This window comes from Echeneis naucrates, chromosome 22, assembly GCF_900963305.1.
Source record: "Echeneis naucrates chromosome 22, fEcheNa1.1, whole genome shotgun sequence".
Classification (NCBI taxonomy): Eukaryota; Metazoa; Chordata; class Actinopteri; order Carangiformes; family Echeneidae; genus Echeneis; species Echeneis naucrates.
In genome coordinates this window covers 18,036,671-18,054,768 of record NC_042532.1, presented here as the reverse complement: position 1 = coordinate 18,054,768, position 18,098 = coordinate 18,036,671, and the positions used below count along the sequence as shown (strand labels likewise).

General features: G+C 43.6%; 3 protein-coding genes across 7 annotated transcripts; 2 read left to right on the top strand and 1 right to left on the bottom strand.

Moving 5' to 3' along the window:
- The first annotated feature begins 283 nt into the window (after window positions 1-283).
- On the top strand, window positions 284-6,418 carry cnih1 (cornichon family member 1). The gene is made up of 5 exons (XM_029493428.1): window positions 284-429; window positions 1,591-1,659; window positions 4,271-4,383; window positions 4,505-4,648; window positions 5,110-6,418. The coding sequence occupies exons 1-5, from the start codon at window positions 349-351 to the stop codon at window positions 5,135-5,137; spliced, it is 435 nt and encodes a 144-aa protein (XP_029349288.1). The 5' UTR covers window positions 284-348; the 3' UTR covers window positions 5,138-6,418.
- cdkn3 (cyclin dependent kinase inhibitor 3) lies at window positions 6,028-9,999 on the bottom strand. Of its 2 annotated transcripts, none has more exons than XM_029493421.1 (8): window positions 9,954-9,999; window positions 9,218-9,314; window positions 9,031-9,086; window positions 8,903-8,947; window positions 8,221-8,443; window positions 7,566-7,597; window positions 7,316-7,419; window positions 6,028-7,004 (listed from the first exon to the last, which is right to left on the bottom strand). In XM_029493421.1, the coding sequence occupies exons 2-8, from the start codon at window positions 9,295-9,297 to the stop codon at window positions 6,915-6,917; spliced, it is 630 nt and encodes a 209-aa protein (XP_029349281.1). In that variant the 5' UTR covers window positions 9,298-9,314; window positions 9,954-9,999; the 3' UTR covers window positions 6,028-6,914. The 2 variants fall into 2 exon arrangements, with proteins under 2 accessions (XP_029349281.1, XP_029349280.1); XM_029493420.1 differs by having other exon boundaries at window positions 6,029-7,004; window positions 9,859-9,992.
- A 192-nt stretch (window positions 10,000-10,191) lies between these two features.
- LOC115035521 (rho guanine nucleotide exchange factor 33) lies at window positions 10,192-16,723 on the top strand. Of its 4 annotated transcripts, none has more exons than XM_029493396.1 (15): window positions 10,192-10,851; window positions 11,095-11,212; window positions 11,593-11,637; window positions 11,820-11,984; window positions 12,116-12,216; window positions 12,370-12,494; window positions 12,715-12,835; window positions 13,071-13,209; window positions 13,297-13,401; window positions 13,515-13,604; window positions 13,876-14,021; window positions 14,186-14,275; window positions 14,809-15,472; window positions 15,576-15,682; window positions 15,758-16,723. In XM_029493396.1, exons 3-15 carry the CDS (start codon window positions 11,596-11,598, stop codon window positions 15,858-15,860), a joined length of 1,998 nt encoding a protein of 665 aa, XP_029349256.1. In that variant the 5' UTR covers window positions 10,192-10,851; window positions 11,095-11,212; window positions 11,593-11,595; the 3' UTR covers window positions 15,861-16,723. The 4 variants fall into 4 exon arrangements, with proteins under 4 accessions (XP_029349256.1, XP_029349254.1, XP_029349253.1 ...); XM_029493394.1 differs by having other exon boundaries at window positions 14,183-14,275; window positions 15,579-15,682; XM_029493393.1 differs by having other exon boundaries at window positions 14,183-14,275.
- Window positions 16,724-18,098: the final 1,375 nt, after the last annotated feature.

Sequence of the window (18,098 nt, the reverse complement as noted above, 5' to 3'; positions counted from 1 at the left end):
AGTGCTGTTTTAAAGGAGAGCTCACATAATTTATCAGATGAGTTATTCACATTTAAAATATTCTTCGTAGTATTTTTCAAATAGATACAATGTCACAGTATTTATATATATATTTATGACATCGGTAATGTTATTTTTCTAACGTTAGCATCCAGGACAATAAGGAAAAAGGGCAGTTTTGAATTTCGGTCAAACGTGGACAGCTCCAGAAGATGGCAGTAATGTCACAACAACAATGTCAGCCGGCTGAGCACTCACTGCAGAAGAAGACCCGCCGGCCGCCGAGCTGCCTGCATCACCCGCCGACCGAGCCCGGAGCCGCCGAGTCGAACCGGAGGAGGAACAAAGATGGCGTTCACGTTCGCGGCCTTCTGTTATATGCTGGCTCTGCTGCTGACGGCGGCGCTCATCTTCTTCGCCATCTGGCACGTAAGTGAACATGTCGACAACTTCAGATAAGACCGACCCGGGCCTTTGTCGGTCCGGACGGCGCCGAGAGAGGTGGCCGGGTGGCTGGCTGGCCGGCCGGAGGGAGGAGCCGGGCGGCGGGCTAACGGAAGGCCGGCTCCGCAGCGACGTCCCCGGGACTGTGTCCGCCCGTCCATCGGCCCGCCGACCGGGTTCGGACGTAACCAAGGCGACGCCATAGAAACGGCCGCGCTCGCTCAGCGGCTTCGACTGCTGCGTTATTGACGAATGAATGAATCACACCCCGCCGTTAGCTTGGAGCTAAAGTTAGCCGTCTTTAAACACGCAAAAAAAACAAACAACAACAACAACAACAACACAAACAGTTATCGACATGTCGAGATAACGGACCGAATTTCTACGGTGTCGTTTTTCGTTTTATTAACACTAAACTGTGTTACCGCGGCGAGCTTGTCACAAGGTTAGTGCTAAGCTAGGAGCCAGTTAGCAGGTTTTAGCTAACTAACCTCTGCACTCTTATCTTGATCTCTATTGAACAACATCATTTTAATCCTTCATCGTCAGCATCAGCAGTGCGGATTGTAAACTTTTAGGTAATTTGTCCACGACTCAAAAGTCAGGTGGTTAATGGTACTCAAGATGCTTTTAGTTGGTTTGTTTTTTTTCCCCCCCTTTGACTAATTAATCAAGAAAATATAAATCAATCGGTTACCAAATGAAATGCAATGAAAACATGAAAATAAACATTCCACTGTAGTATTTTGTTTGCAACTGCAACATTTTGTAAACGTGCAAAAAGAGTGTAAAATGACAAAACATTTACACAAAAACAGGAAATTATGAATGCGATGTCGACACAAACCCAGTTTCAATCAGAAATAATCCAAACAATGCTATTTAGGAGATAATTTAGCCATTATTAAACTGTTTTTGCAGCTTCTCTGTACCTCATAGTGCCACTTGTAAAACTTTTAAAATTGATAGAAACATCCACAATGGAAATATGGAGTTTGCCCTGACTAATAAAAAGTTATACTGATATTGTGCATACTGTCGGTTATTATTCCTCCATCTATAACTCAATTCAAAGCTGCCCGACATTGCATTTAAAATGTACTGCTCTCTGTTCATTGCTGCATTGTTGTCATCTTGTTCCTCCAGATAATAGCATTTGATGAGCTGAAGACCGATTACAAGAATCCTATAGATCAGTGTAACACTTTAAATCCGGTAAGTGAAAACTAACGCGACTTGCCTCTTTGACTTGCATGCAGATATGCTCTGTTGATAGATATATTTCATTTACCATAGGACTTTATCCGCCTGTCCTTCTTTTTCAATCATTTCTCTGCACTGTTATGCTAAATAACCTGCCTGTTATGAATTCAGTAATCTTGTCAGCTGTCAAACTCTAATGCCTTTTGTTTTGTTTTTCCTACTCTGCTTTTTTTTTTTTTTTTTAACACTTAACGGCAAAAAGACAGTTGAAAAGGTCAAAAAGATTAAAAGAGTCAAAATTGCATTAAAGGTTTGTACCAATCTTTAAAATGCCCGCTCAGTTCAACTCAGTCTGCAGTCTTGTCATTTTGCACGGGGAAGTGTTTGCAACCGTCTTTTCAGTTAACTAAGCTGAGTCGAGGTTAGAGTTCAGGGATTAGACAAGTGTTCCACCTCTGCCCCTGATTTCTTCTCTTGTGCTGTAGGATGTTTTATTTATTCTTTATAACTAAATATATCTTTGAGTGTTTTTACTTTTGTGTATTTCAGGATTATGAGTGAGCCTTTTTATGCAAGTTGCAGCTTTTAAAGCGCAAGTATTCAAAAATGTGTTTTATTTTGTTATTTTTATGCCTCAACTAACAAATTTAATTGACTTTATCTTAACCTTTACTAAGCAGCTCTTAAGGTATAGAAGCTATGGTGCCCATGAGAAACAATAGATTATGAAGTAGTTGGATGATGAAGTTCTTCTGGCTGAAATAGAGATTTTTAGTCATCATTGATGAAGTGTAGTTGTTAACTGAAAAGACTTGCAAATGCTCAAAACATGCATGATCTTGAATACAACCTATCCCTTGTTTTCATACAGTGTTACTGGTACAGTAAATTCCCAGTAAACTCAGAAAGTCGGGTAACTTGTCTTGAGTTTGAAACAACAGCAACACAACACCAGACTTATACACTGTCCTGACAAACTTTTCCAAAATAATATTAGAGGAAGAGAAAAGGTATTTACATTTTCATTCAACATTCATTCAACAGTTATTACCTGAAGCTGTGGATCTTGGTGCAGGTAGAAATATATTGTTATATTCCAACTTTAAATGAAACTTGTCTTAACACATTTTACATATTTCACTTTTCTATGAGGAGGAGGGTGCAGTTGGATTCAGCAATTAGAACAACTACAATACTACGTATGAGCTCTTTGTTTGGCTCTAACCTACGTCACCTGTGGTTCAGAGCAGATGGCAGCAGAACCCCAACACTCTCCAGCTCAGCAATATTTAGAACCACCGATTGGTCGCTGATTAGAGTAGTAGGAGGAGTAATCGAGTTAAAAGTACAGATTCCTCTTTTTCCAATCAAAGTTGCCCTCCACATTATGATCTGCTGTTTTGACCATGCTAGTCTTTTTGTGTGGGGAACGCTCAGCTCAGTTGGAAAACTTTTTTTTTTTTTTTGTGCTGTGATGGGTTTTTCTGTATTTGGCAGCACAGTGCAGGATTTCAACACATTATAGCCCCCCCCCCCTTCCCCTCCCTACATGCTCCTCACCTTTCCATCTGTGGGCTGTTGGTTGCCCCCCTCCACACACACATGCACACGCCTCCACCCCCCGCTCTTTTTGAATGCATGGCTTCCATGTGGCGCTTCCATCTGCCCCCCTGAACCCTGCACCAGTTCAAACTCTTGTCAACCTGAAGCAAGCTGCTGCATCAACACTGCTAGTGCTCACAGCATGGTCTCTTCTCCAGTGTGTCTCCCACTCCGTTTTTGTCAGGAGGTGGGATGATCTGTAGGTTTGCCCCTCACTGCAATAAATGTTGAGATGTGCAAACATCCCCCAGAGCAAGTTGTTGATGGGTTCCTTCTTTTAGTAGTCAGACTTGACCTGATCTGTGACATAAAAGCAGGGTGGGAAATTAATGAAACTTCTTTTCTGCACATGAAGCTATGTTAGAGTTACAGCATTCAGAAATCAGCAGTATACGATCTGGCTGCATGTCTTACCACAGTCACGTGGGGTGACTAGGCCTTACGTATCAGACGAGCAGGACCTGTTTGTTCTCCATTTGGCAGCAGAGGCTTAGGATTCAAAAAGTCAAACATTATGGATTTGGCACGTCTTAATTTTTCACCCTGTTTGTGTAAATGTCATGTCGGATCAATGTGTGTTCAATTACAAAATGACTGACATTTTAATGAAAATGCAATGATGTGTAGAAATGACACTAAGCTGGGCCTGATAACTGCACAGAACTTTTAGTTGAGCATAAGTGTCTCACTTTTGCTAATTTGTATCTCACTCCTTTGCTTAACTCTCTGTGGAGCTGCCATGAATTTTTAGACTGTCACTTTAAATAGCTCCAATTTTCTCTTTTTAAAATGGCCCCATTTGCTTTTGAGGCTTTCTAACTTCCTGCAGCATTATCTTCTGACCAGTGAGGTTTAACTTCTTACAACTCACTGCATTTATTTATTCCACACATTGTTTTTAAATATTTAGTATGGAAAGTTACATGAAACTATAAAACTACAGACACTGACCAGAACAAGGGAGTTTCACTGACGTTTTACTGTGTGTGGAGTCTGAGTTGTGTCATTTCTTTCTTTGCAGCTGGTGCTCCCAGAGTATCTCATCCACTTCTTCTTCTGCGTGATGTTCTTCTGTGCAGCCGAGTGGCTCACCCTCTGTCTCAACTTACCACTGTTGGCTTATCACGTGTGGAGGTTGGTATCTGACAGCAGCAGTCCATCATCTGCTGAACCCCCGTGTTTGGCTCCATCAATCGTCATATTTCTGCTTTTCACAACAAACAGTACAATCTGCCTTTGTTTGTCTGTGATGCAGGTATATGAGCAGACCTGTGATGAGCTGTCCAGGACTCTACGACCCAACAACCATCATGAATGCTGACATCCTGGCGTACTGTCAAAAAGAAGGCTGGTGCAAACTGGCTTTCTATCTGCTGTCGTTCTTCTACTATCTCTATGGGTATGTATTTATCTTTACACCTTGATGCTCTTTTTGAATTCATGAGTTGGCTCTTATTTACTCAACACTCTACCGATAATACTCAGATGAAGCTCTTACTTGAGGAATAGTTTAACATTTTAGTGAATTGGATTGCTCACTTCCTTGCTGATACTTGGATGATATAAATCAATGTCACATTTACCTCTGCTAAGCCTAGCTTAGCATAAAAGCCTGACTGTCTGAAAGTTACGAAATTCATCTATCAAGTTGAGCTTTTTTACATAATAATTAGTGAGTTTTAGAGAAGGAGGCTTCTTTTGTCTCTTTTGGACAGGCTAGCCGCTTCCAGCCTTTATGCTAAGCTAAGACGAGCCTGAAGGCCATAGCTGCACATGAATGATATTTAGGTATGAAAGTTATTTGGATCTTGATGATATGCATTAAATCCTAGTTCCCTCTTGCTCCTGTGTTTCTGACAGGATGATCTATGTACTAGTGAGCTCTTAAACCGGACCATGAAGGAGAAGGACCTGCATGTACAGTAGACGACCAGACACTATGATCTTAGTGCTGGAGCACTGGACCTGCTGGAGACCACTGTTCAGCAACACAAGACGCCATTTCAAGCGGACGAACTCTCGAACCCCCACAACAGTGCAGAGTTTCATTTCCGGAAACATTTAGCCCGTTTTAGGAGAATATCTTGGTCGCAGCGCTCTTCACAACACTATAGTTAAAATTTTATGGAAAACATGGACAAACCTGAATGGACACCCACCCCTTTTTTTTTTCTTTTTCTTTTTCTTAAAGGTGTGATTTTTTTTTTTTTTTTTTGGAATTGAGTGTTTACAAAGTAGGCAGACATCATTTTCAGGTGTGCATATATATCTGTGAGAATCTAAGCTGTGTGCTGAATTGCATTAGCTTTTTCTGCAAATTAGATTCTGGGCTCCAACAGCTAATTTTATACCTGCCAAATGATTCATTACCATCACTAAAGCAAAAAGCAAACATGCAAACTAGACTTATGTTCTTGCCCACGGATACATGAAGTCTTTCGTACAGTGAGGGCTGAAGTGCATGGGTCGTTATCACTTAGTGAAACGTGTTGCACAGGGACAATCATAGTCTGGTTGTCACATCAGTTTTCAAACTGATGTACAGTTTCCATACTTTAGACCTATCTATCGCATTTAAACAATGTAATCCCTGTTGAAATAAATGGCAATATTTGTTTGTGTGATTCCGGAGTAGAAAGCGACACGTACGTGATCTGTGTTTCTGTAGAACGCCCCCGCGGCTGTCGGTAAATTAAAAGGTAGACTCAACAGTACACAAACATCTTCAGCAACAAGCAACTAAACGTTCAAATCCTCTGCTTTCTGCATCAGAGCTTCAGTATGCGACAGCTGAGGTGCCATACTGTTGATTGTACCTTTTTACAACAGCCTCTTTTTGTCAATTCATTTCATTCCACACCAAATCTACATCATTAGGAACTCCAGTGTTTATTTATTCAATGTTTTTCAATTGAACTCTTCATGTCTCCACGATATCAAGCACTCCGCGCAGTGTCACCCATTTCCAGGATCAACATCTGAAAACATCTGTTTCTTTAGCGTCAGGCCCCATAGATGTGATTTTTCAGAAATACTGGAGTATTTATTTCCATTTTCAAATGTGTAAATTTATCAGGGAAAGGGATGATCATGTTTATGTATTAGGTCCCATCATGTCACATCTACGAAACAACTTGATTTTATTTGAATCAAAATAAAACTATCCCACTCTTGATCTGGACTGGAATCTCTTTCTAGATCAATGTTATCTGTATTTATTTTAATATTTGTAAATTATTTTTGTTCTGTACTCTGATTTTGAGTGATGTGGGACACATTTAGGCAAAAACAAAACAAATCTCCAAGCAGAGTAAACAGAGCTCACTTTAAAATCATGAAAATCTTTTGAACAGAGTAAGGAAGTAAGGAATAGGGTTTTTTCCTGTGTATGTGAAGAATCCCGCTTTTATTTTATAGCAATTTCTACACGCAGCAGAAACCTCCAATATTCTGACCACATATTTTGAATTCACTGCCAACACAATAACGGATTCCTCATTAAGTCTTAAATCTTAAGTCATTGATAGTGAGGGCGAGAAAAACAATATATTATAGTATTCTGTTAAAGTGCAGCCATTAGAGAATACAATATCACACAATCAGAGAAGAATTACTGACAGGAGGAAGTCTGAAGCCATCGCGATTTCCACGGCTCCAAGCTGGGATCACCGGGACACCGAGCGCTCCGTGGAAACCTCCCTGCTCTCCTGGAACGCCGCGTACCTCTCCTGAAACTCGTGCAGGAAGTTGTATTGCTGCAGGAAAAGCAACATGAAGTCAGTAGTGAAGAGGATTCAGACTTGAGCAATCGATGATCATAATTGTAGTCTCGTGTTTTTAATTTTAGTTAAAAATAAAAAACATGAAAGTGCCTCTAAAACAGCCCACTGGCAGCAAAAGCTATCACATGATAATAACACAGAAAAAATAAATATTCCTCTGTGAAAGTTTGCAAACGTCCAGCGAGTTCAGAGTCTCTTCACTTAGATTAGAACTGGAAACCGGCACACAGTGAGGGTATGCTGGCTTAACTCTTCCTCATCTTTAAACTGACTCATTCAGTCACCTTCACTGTCTGTATGGCTCCTCCTCCTCTGTGCTCACGTAGGATTTCGATGGCTTTGTTTGCCGTCATTGTGGAGGAGAGCTGGAGCAGCAGGCAGGCGGCGACTGAATGGAGAACATGAGCAGTGACATAAAACTGGAGACAATCAAGTGTTACAAGAACTAAACACGCCAATGTTGGATAACACTGTCTTAGCAAAAGAGATAAAGGGTAACTGTCAAAGCAAGAGTATGAAACAGAAAATGCTTACTTAGTGCAGAGCGTCCGAGGCCTCCAAAACAGCTAAAGGGGAAGAACAAAAGCGTTCCTGTTAACAGTTCCTGTTAAAAGTGGGCAAAAAACTAAGCGCAAACAGGAAAGCAGATATCTCTGTGGTGACATGTTCCCTGGTTCTCTGGGGCTGTTTGACACGCAGGTCAAAATTTTAAGATAAAAAATATTTAAAAACTTCAAATACAAAAAACACACAGGATTTATTTGTCTTAGATAGAATAGCTCCATCTGCTTTTATCCTTCAAATAGAAGGAGCACCAATAGAATCATCGGTCTGGTCCTGAAGAATTCCCTGAGTTAAGTTTGTTTGTATTTTATGTCTTCCTTCTACACAGTTTGTAGGTGGTGCATCTTTAGGAGGAATACCTTGAAATGAGGGATATTTAAATGAAACGAAGGGTTTAAAATTGTTCGGTTGCTTTGGTTTACGTCAACCAGTGCCAGGTAAAATGTGGTAATACCGGTTAAACCACAAACGATTGTGATTTTGTGGTGTACGTTCATGAGAAAAATCGAAGAGGAGGCCTGGCTAAGAAAAGTGAAATACCCTTCAGCATTTCGTGGTGGCAGAACGTTTTGAACAGCTGTGTTTGTTTTAAATTCTGCGGTTGCTGAATAATGCTCTCACTCACTGGATCACTGTCCTCCTGTTGTTCTCGAGGCTGACCTGCAGCTCCTCGAGGATCCTGCAGCACTGCTCCAGCTCGGGAGCATCTCCGTCCGGGAAGGGCATGTGGTGAACTGTGAAGCCTCGCTGCTGGTAAACCTCCAGCAGGGCGGGAACCCTGTACTTGTTCAGTTCCCCTCTGGTGCAAAAAACAAATACGTCCTGTACCCCCTGGTTCTGGAGCTCCTCTGGGAACGAGAGCAAACAGCCAAGTGGTGTGGGCAAAATGTATAAACAGCAGCGGCCCGTTCAAATAGATATGTTAAAGTCCTTTTTTTTTTACTGTACTCCTGAGACTGATCTAAAATACATGAATTTTGGGAAAATGCTTGATATCTGCAATTCTTTCTAATCATTTAAATTATTACAAACGGAATAAAAATTAATTAACAGGATATTAAAATTCATTTCTGTGAAAAGATAGTGTCCAAACCTAATTTTCTTCTCACGGACAAAACACAAAAATACTCCTTAGCACATTGTAGCTCACAAAGAAAAAAGTAATCAGGGGCTCCATTTCCTAAATTCACAGGTACAGAGCTTTTTCAAAGAAGCTGTAATATTGGTGAATGTAAATTTGACCCAAATTTGGTGACATGTCTTAGTTCCTGTTCTTTGAGCGTCAGAAAACATCACGTTCATCTTACCAATGTCTCTTTGCAGGCTCCTGCGGATCTCTTTGTATTTGCAACCTGAAGTCAGATGAAGGGAATTCGTTATTTTCACATGAAGATGGACAAAAAAAGCCTTTGAAATAAAGTGAGTGTGACCTCACCTGGTAGTGCACATATCCCGAGAAACTGTGAGCACTCCACTATGGACAGAGGCAACCTGAAAGCCAGTCAAAACATAACACACATGCACACAATGAGGTTAGAGCCACCATTTAGAAACCATCTGGCTCGTTTCTGCTGCTCGTGTCCTCAGAGAAATCACACGTGTTGTTCCTCAGAAAAACTCACCAGGAGATGTGGAAGGGTGTCAGCTGCTCCTCTGCCACCTCCTCGTCTTCAGATGAGGAGTCAAACTCACTCGTCCTCATGACTTCAGCCCAGGAAACTGTCGAGAAAAGATGGGAGGATCTATGGCTCGCCATAACTTTACCTCAGAGAGTTTCTCAAGAAATTTAAAATGCAGACTGTCTCTTCCTCTGATCTGTCCAATTCATTTAAGTTATTTTTGGATATTACTCTCAATGAGAGGTTTTAATTGTTTTATATCTGATCATTTAGTAGAAATCTCTTTTTAAAAAAACACCGTGTTGCTATGCATTACAAATTCCATCTATTTAAAATTTAATTCACACTTAAATAATAAATGTTGAGTTTATTGCTGCTCCTGCTAACAGTGTGCACTGAAAGCACAGCCTGCTGAGCTAACATATGCTAACACCATAACACGTGTGGTGCTTTAAATAAACGCCATAAACTGCAGGAAATTAACAGGCAACAAGCCAACCAGCAGTTTGTGATTTCACACCTTTTAAACGGAAAAATGATAAATATTCACGTTAGCATGGGAATCAGCGCTAAGTGCTAGCTGACGTTAGCCGAGCGGCCGGTCTCTCTGAAGGAGGCTGATCGGAGAGAAAATGTGATTTTACCTTCGTGTGTCCGTGATGAGAAAACAGTAAACCCCTCTTTAACATTACAGACGTGTGCATGCACGGATAATCACACAGTTTGCAGCGTTTCTCACCGGTCACTGTCGGATCCTGAACATGTTTTGACAGCTACGATTTTGAAAACCCAATGAACCCGACAGCCAATCAGATTCGAGTATCAGCCCCAAACCACGCCCCTTCCACAAACAACCCCCCCCCCCCCCCCCCCCCTCCCCAGACGTCGTCGTGCTCGACGTATTTACCGGAGTCACCCACACGGGCGGAGCTAAAGTGTCACAGCGTTTGTTTTCTGACGTTAACTGTTTTGTTTTCAGTTTATGTCAACTCTGACACGCAGGGAAGAAGTTTAAAAAAACAAAAACGAAAAGGAACAGCTGCTGTTTTACTCGATGACACGTACGTCATACCGCATAAGGAGCGACGCTGTCAATCAAAACTAACAAACGCGAAGGGAGAGGCTTCAGCCGCAGGTGGAGGTGAAGTCCATCCAATCATTCCGGTCTGACAGCTGTGACGTCAGTGATGAGGGCTTATTTCTGATTGCTTTTGGTTTATTTATCATTGAATGTTCTAACTGTTCCTCGCGCCTTATTGCTGTTTTCTAAGAAGTGATGGCTGATATGACTGATCATATGACAACATTAAGAAAAAACACGCGCCAACAAGCAGAAGCTGCCGCAATGACAGCAGGTTAAAATGATGACAATAAGTCCACTCTGAGGCAGCACTTCTCTGACTCCTCCAGTAAATCCCAGAGCTGCTCACTGAGCGTCATGCAGGACGTGTGCTGTCTGCACAGAGCAGCACAGCACAACACAACACAACACAACACCACCGCCTGCAAAACACAGCAAATGACTGAGGGCAACTTTCACCACACTGGAGCAGAGACAGAAACCTGCGTCTGGATTTTAAGATTCATTGCATCTTTTTGAAAGTCTGGAGGAGCAACACTGAGGAGCTTTGACTGAGGTGAGTTTCTCTTCTGGCATCTTTTGCTTCAGCTCTCAGTCAGATTTCTGCAGTTTTGGGTGGAAGTATGAAAAAGATGTGTTTGAGTAGAAAACATTAACATCGCAGTGTTTTTCTACACACACACTGCTATCCACATTACAGTGATTTTTACTGGTTGCATTTGAAGTATAACACACATAAGGCTGATTGCAGATTGCATTTTTCCTTGTTTTTGCTGATCCGTGCCTGTCCTTCTGTCAGCACACTTATAAGGAGGGATCTTGGCTCCTGCAGCCATTTCCCCTGCAGGGCTGAGCTCTTTGGCTGGCTCACCACTTCCTTAGCAGAGGGGCTGCTGGCAGGGGCAACATCTGAGCAGGTACCACAAACAAACAAGACACATTAAAACAGGTTGCAAATGTATAAAGTCCTTATGTGCATGTATAAGCTTCGATAAGAAGGATGCTGGCAGAATTAGCATTTTTTCAGATGATACATTTTTGTGTGTTTCTTTTGGTTAGAAAGATCTTCAGGATTCACATTAATGAGAGAAAAAACGGCCGTTCCTATTGTGCGTCTGTGTCTATTCATATATCTGCATTACACAAGAGAACCTGCTTTTCTGTACAGACTCGATTTAAGTCTTTTTGCTGTTTTCACCTCATTTATATCACACAGGTCAGATCAGCCTCGTAGTTTTGTGAGATTTGTCGCAGGGTGTTTGCAAACAGGCTTGTTTGTGTATCTTTCTCTGCACAGGTCATGAAGCCTCAGGAGGCAGAACTTGTCACTGAAATCTCCAAGGTATTCCTCCTCTTCCCCCAGCAGCCACCTGATGTTGTTTGGTAAAGAGACACAGGCTGTGAAACAAGCAGCACATAGAGTGAATAAAAAAAAAAAAAACACCTGACACATTCAGCTCATCCTGTTTCCTGCCAATAAATCTAAAACTCCTGACGAATATGTTCCACCCTCTGCACCTTCAGTTGCAATGCATGGTGTCGGAGCTGAAGATGGGTTTTAGCAGCGCTCTGCTGGAGCTCAGTAAGATCCAACATGGAGACACCTTCCTCAGGGAGGAGCTGGAGGAGAACAGGAGGAGCTGCCAGAAGAAGGCCGTTCGCCTGGAGGCTCTGGTGGAGTCCCTGAAGGTGAGACAGCACAGAGGTGACATTTAACCCGCGACTGCAGGGACTTCTCTCCAGACTCTTCCAGAACAGATGTTACTCAGCGTTAGGTGATGACGCATGGACGTTAGTTTCATTGCTTCGTCATCCAACAGGAAGAACTTGGTGTGATGCGATGTCAGGTCCTGCAGCTGTACAGTAACAGACAGAGACCTCAGGAGGACGGGAAGAGCTCCACATCCAAACAGAGAGAAAGGTGAGACACACACAGCATGAACAACAGTCCAGCATTCATACCGAATACATAATGAGCTTCATTAAATGTGTGAAGCATCATTTAGTCTGACACGTTGGTCTTAAAAAAATTAAAAATAGTTCGTCTAATCCTGATCTTTTAACTGTTGGGCAGCAGTGACGCAGCAGAGACGGCCGGTGGACGGAGTCAGTGCGAGCGTCCGGCACCTCTGTCCAGAGGAAAGCTGCTGCTCCACTGTTTCCTGCAGGGACTCAAAGCAGGACTGAGCGAAGGCACAGGTGTGTTTCAGTGACCCCTGACCTTTCACACCTGCTGCATGTCATCATCAGCCAGCCTTTACAGATTCACATGTTCAGCAGGACGCTGAGACTGAAGACCTGTTTGACAGACTGTGGCAGGAGATGCCTCATTCTCCGTTAGTCTGGACGCAAAGCTCAGATGTCATTTAAGAGACAGGAAATCACATCTGTGCCGCTGAATATTGTCCTCTCTGCGCAGATGCACGACATCAGGTGGCGATGCAGCTTCTGCACTCTGAGTGGGAGTACGTTTCAACCTTAAACCAGCTATATGACAAATACAAGACACCACCAGCTCACCAGAAGTCTGTGGAGCCGTAGTAAGTGTTTGCACAGGATTTTCCAGCTGCTAAGATCTTTCTCGTCTTTCTCGTGTGTTAAATCAGTTTTAAATCTGATCGCACGCACAAATAAGTGTTTGGTAGACTCATTCTGCAGCTCAGAGGCAGACATGGAAATTAAACGATCTCATATCCAGCACTAGATATCACAGTAAAAAGACAACACTGTTCTGTTCTGTCGCTGAAATGATTTGCTGACCTTTTCTTCGTTTAGTCAGACATATGTGGGGTTTGTGGAGCAGCTGTTACAGAGACACCTCCTCTTCAGGAACACCCTGCAGGAGCGACTCTCTGCTGAACACTGGAAATCTCTGGTCGGAGACATCCTGGTGCAACTGATCGGCCAAAATGACGTAAGCTGATGCTTTTTTGATTTCTGTCCATCACACCGAACCCTGACGGACGCTGTGCTCACATTTGCTCTGACTTGGCTTCTCCAGACAGCTTTTTCAGATATGTACCTCGGGTACACGACCACCCTGGCGTCCTTCCTCTCACTGGAGTTCAACAGACTGAACCATCCCGAGAAAGGCCACAAAGCGCAGGTACTTCAGGTCATACAGCATCGACATCACTCACTGCTAATGCACTCCTGAGGGCAGATATGCTGACAGGAGGAGTTTTGTTTTTTGTTTTTTTTTTTTCTCTGATTTTGCAGATCAGCCAGATGGAGAGAGAGGAAATGAAACTGCTCTCCCTTCTGTTGGCGCCCGTTGCTCGAATACACAGCTACCTGAGTCACATTCAGGTGAGTCAGCAGGCGCGGTGAGTCCAGTTTGCAGGATGGGACGCTGCGGGGGGGCGGGGGTGTTGACCTTAAAGCTGAGGGGTCGGACGTCCGACATCTGAAACACAACAAAATTAAAGGTCTTATGACGCATTTCTGGTATTTTAGTAGCTTTGGAAACACTTAGAGATAATAAAGGCTTCCGAAAATACAAAAAATGTACTTACATCTGACCGATTAACCAAAATCACCCTGTTTGTTTGTTTGTTGTCACTTTGCTTTGTCCCCGTAGAGCCTGCTGCAGTGGACGGGGAAAGAGCACCCTGACTGCAGCCTCCTGTTGGGCACCGAGCGAGCCCTGAGGAGCGTTCTGTCCCGCTGCCACGTGATTCTGGAGGAAGATGTCCGCTGGGACGAAGGAGAAGGGGCTGCTCAGAGGTCAGGGCAGAGGTCAAAAAAATAAAAAAAAAATCCACTGTATGATTTTGGAGCAGATCTTACATGGTTGATGTCACAAAGATGGAACCTTCATATAGAACTTATTCAGCCATAGTTTGGTAACAGCAGCACCAGTTAAAATTTCTGTTCGTCCCCTGCAGCAGCTGCTCTGATGCTGCTGTGGCTGCAGGATCCTCAGAGACCAGCTGCACCAGAGGCCAGCAGATCAGAGAGCCGACCTCTGCTGCTCAGGGGTGAGTGTTGCCCTCTGCTGGCCTCTAAGCATACAGCACCCAGATGACACCGTTCCTGCGTTCATACGCTCATTTAAGATCGAGAAGTTTAAGTTTCTACTTTCAAAGGACAATCAGGAAGACACTGATCCTAATTTCTGTGCTTTGTCAGGTCTCTTGACCTCGACCTTGACCTCTGACCTCCAGAATCTAATCAGCTCATCCTTAGGTCCTAACTAATGTCTGTGCCAAATGTGAAGAAAATCCCTGAAGGTGTTGCTGAGATATCTGAGGTCATGTTTGGTGAAGTCACTGTGACCTTTGACCTTTTACGACCAAAATTTGAGTCCAAATGGATGTATGTGCAAAATTTCATGACAATTTTATTTACAGCCTCCATAAAAACTAAAACCATCTTTTTGAGGACACCACGGCTATAACCTTTGACCTTTGACCTCTAGCTGTTAAAGTCAAGTGATTGTTTGCACCAAATTGAAGGATTATCTGTGACAGAAGGAAAGTTAAGACCATAAACCCCCCCTCCCCTCCCCCAGAGACGCTGAGCGGCCTGCACCCCTCACTAACGGCGTGGACGCCCACCACTCCATGCGTGTGGAGTGCTGGTCCTGCAGCCCAGTGAGGCGGAGAGACCAGACCACCATGAACCAGGCAGCCCAGGACTGCGGACACGCCTACTGCGGCCTCCTGACCCCGGACACCACGGCATGGGGCGAGAACAGTGACTCCGGCCAGGGCACCTACAGCCAGCCCACGGGGAAGGGCACCAACGAGCTGGAGGCGTCCCCCGGGATCCACGGCCTGGAGGACTGCGAGACCGACCCCGACGACACCTCGGCCTTCGACTACTCCTCCGTCACCTCCTGCAGCCCCGACGGCACCCTGAGGAGGGAGACGATGGGCGGCCACAGCGGGGAGGACGAGGAGGAGGACAGCCAGGTGCCGGTGCTGCTGAAGCCCTCCTACAGCCAGCAGCAGAGCAGGGAGGCCCCCAGGGAGCGGACCGTCTGTCTGCGGTGGCAGATCCCCAGACTGACCCCCCACCCTCCGCTGAGAAGCTCAGGGGGCGCCTGTGTGGACGGGCTGACGCCGTGTCTCGTCAACTCCTACGGGAAGAGGCTGGTCAGCGTCAGGAAGGGGTCGCCTCCTCTACACCCCAAAAGTGCCTTCAGGCCCATCTGGGACGACCCGTCCAAACAGGTATTCAGACCCTTTTCACTTTGTTCCCAAATACATCCTGACCTCAGCTCCTCAAACCTGCTGTGTGTGTGTGTGTGTGTGTGTGTGTGTGCACGTCCTGAAGCAGCTGGACTCAGCTCCGGAGAAAGACAGCAGGCAGGGCTTCATCCCGATTCAAGCTCCAGCCAGGCCCAACTTTCAGACCTTCAACCCGAACAGAGAAAACCTGAGGTGAGGAGACTGAGCGCAGCAAACGCACAGAAAAAAATAGACGGCCTGTCTGACCTTTGACCTGTCTCTCCTCAGACCAGGTCTGGTCCAGCAGAGAGCCAACCACGCAGCGGTGATGAGCAGCGGAGGATTATGGGACGACAGCGAGGACAGCGAGGGACCCTGCAGCACCGTTTGACCCCCGCCGTCCTCCTCGACAGACAGCAGGACGCCACACAGATCCAAACCCGAGCTCACGTTGTGACTCCTTTTATTTTTCCTCTCCAAAAGACAACAGCAACACAAAGAGCATGAACGACAACTCGGGGAAACAAAAGCCTGAAAACTGGGATTTTTCTTGATTTTCTCATTGGAGCTAAAACATCTTTGTTCAGCTGTTTGGTTCTTCAGTCACACTCTGACATGTAGATTTAAAAAAAAAAAAAAAAAAAAAAAATCCTACCAGAAAACATTAAAACTTTTATTTTAATAGTCAAGCACATTCTGTGAATATTTAGCTGAACACATTTTATTTTATAGGCCTGAGCATCTATATGACAATTTTATTGCTGCTGTGCTGGGTTCAGTGAACTAACAAGACACAGCTGTCCTTTCCAAAAATCTTTAAAAACAATTGGCACAAAAGAAATCTACAAACTATTCCTTTAAATCCATTCACAGCTAATGAGGCTGGATCCACAGAGACGGACAAAGGAAACAGGAGAAATGAGTTTTTCAGTACAAAATAAGACTGGGTGATTTATTAATCTCATCAAGACAATTAATACAAAGCAGTTAAAAGGCCACATACCATCAAATAAACCGACTGCTGGATCAAGCTGTTACAGTGCCACCAGAGGAAAACCAGTCTGTTAATCTGTTGGGGCTAAAAAAACAAAACAAAAAAAAAAACTAACCCCAACAATACTGATCTGGGAAACTTGGGAAATGGACAGAAGAGCCAAGACAGTGAAGTGATGCGACTTCAGTTGTCCCTTAAAAGAAGAAGAAGAAGAAAAAAAAAAAAAATCCTCCAAAGCTTCATCCCTCGATTAGGAGCGCTCTGCTTTTGTCTAGTTTTTTCCCAGAGCAAAGCAAGGAGAGAGAAAAAGGTGTGTGTGTGTGTGTGGGGGGGGGGGCATGAGTGATCTTTAAAAATCTGCTGCGATCCAGCTCGCGGTGGTCGGACATCCTCGGTGTGTTTCTGGAGGGGGATCGGAGTGAGACGGTAGACTCGTGTTGGTTTGTTGTGTTTTTTTTTTTTTTTTTTCTGCCCTGATCCGCATAGAAAGTGAGTTGAACAGCTGCATAGGACCACTGCATCTACAAACATGACCTATAACAGCCGCGGCTCGTCAACAGTACAGCCTAAAGTGCACAAAGTGTGTTTCTTAGAAGAAAAAAAAAAAAAAGTCCAATTCTTCACTATGCTCAAATACTTGCAAACTGAATATACGTCTTTATATATTCAACTGCAACTTCAATACAATTCCAACCTCCGTTTAATGAGTGTTAGCATTAAAAAGTCCTTGAACAGGAGAAAAGGCAATTAGTAGGATGTACAAAGTGAAGCACACATCTAAGTAAGTGCTTGGCATATTCAACTGTGTATTTTTTTCCATTGCTTTAAAACAGCGAAGGGGCGGGGAAGAAAAGATGGCTTTCCTCAGTTAATACTCCCAGTGTTCAACTGGAGATTGTCTGTAAGTAAGTTAGTGACAGTGACCTGTTTTTTTTTTTTTTTTTGTTTTGTTTTGTTTGTGGTTTTTTTTTTTTGTTTTTTTTTACTTTTTTGTTTTGTTTTCTAATCCGACTGTAGCAGCATTGGATTATTAGGCAATATTTGACTGAACAGATGCGGATGTGGGTACAATACAAGAGGGGGCGAGAGGGGGAGGGAGGAAAAAAACTTGTCACTTTATACAAATTATTTAGTTAGTGTATACATGTTATATATACACAGTATCCACAAACATGTACAATTTCATAGTGTATAGCTTTGTTCTAAACATTACATAGGCAACTTTATTTTTTAGCATTTAGACACCATTTGCTTATTTCTGTAAAGTAGAAAACAAAATAAAAGGCACATCTGAGCATGATGCATGGATTATTTCAGTCTTTTCCAAAAGTGAAACAAAAAATGTTTCAAGCAGAGAAAAGAAGGAGAGAGAGAGATAAAGAGGAAGAAGAAGTTGGGTTAAAAGTTTTTTTTCTTTTTTTTAATACTGGGGGGGCACCCAGCTTTGGTGGGAGTCTGTGTACATCCAGTGCTGAGCTTGAATACCAATGAAGAAAAGTTGGTGAGGGCGTTCAGAGAGGAGCACAGTGTCAGACGTCTGTAAGGGGGGGGGGGGGGGGGGGGCAGTTAAGACATCGTTATTTCTTATTTTTCCCAAAGACACAGGAGAGAGAAAGACTCTCTCTTCGTCCCGGA

Coding starts and splice junctions, on each gene's coding strand:
- cnih1 (XM_029493428.1), top strand. CDS start 349: ATGGCGTTCACGTTCGCGGCCTTCTGTTATATGCTGGCTCTGCTGCTG. Junction 4,384..4,504: donor TTGGCTTATCACGTGTGGAG/GTTGGTATCTGA, acceptor TCTGTGATGCAG/GTATATGAGCAGACCTGTGA. Junction 4,649..5,109: donor TTCTTCTACTATCTCTATGG/GTATGTATTTAT, acceptor TGTTTCTGACAG/GATGATCTATGTACTAGTGA.
- LOC115035521 (XM_029493393.1), top strand. CDS start 11,596: ATGAAGCCTCAGGAGGCAGAACTTGTCACTGAAATCTCCAAG. Junction 11,985..12,115: donor CTCTGGTGGAGTCCCTGAAG/GTGAGACAGCAC, acceptor GTCATCCAACAG/GAAGAACTTGGTGTGATGCG. Junction 14,022..14,182: donor GGAGAAGGGGCTGCTCAGAG/GTCAGGGCAGAG, acceptor CGTCCCCTGCAG/CAGCTGCTCTGATGCTGCTG.
- cdkn3 (XM_029493421.1), bottom strand. CDS start 9,297: ATGAGGACGAGTGAGTTTGACTCCTCATCTGAAGACGAGGAGGTGGCA. Junction 9,087..9,217: donor ACACCCTTCCACATCTCCTG/GTGAGTTTTTCT, acceptor ACTGGCTTTCAG/GTTGCCTCTGTCCATAGTGG. Junction 8,948..9,030: donor CGGGATATGTGCACTACCAG/GTGAGGTCACAC, acceptor ATCTGACTTCAG/GTTGCAAATACAAAGAGATC.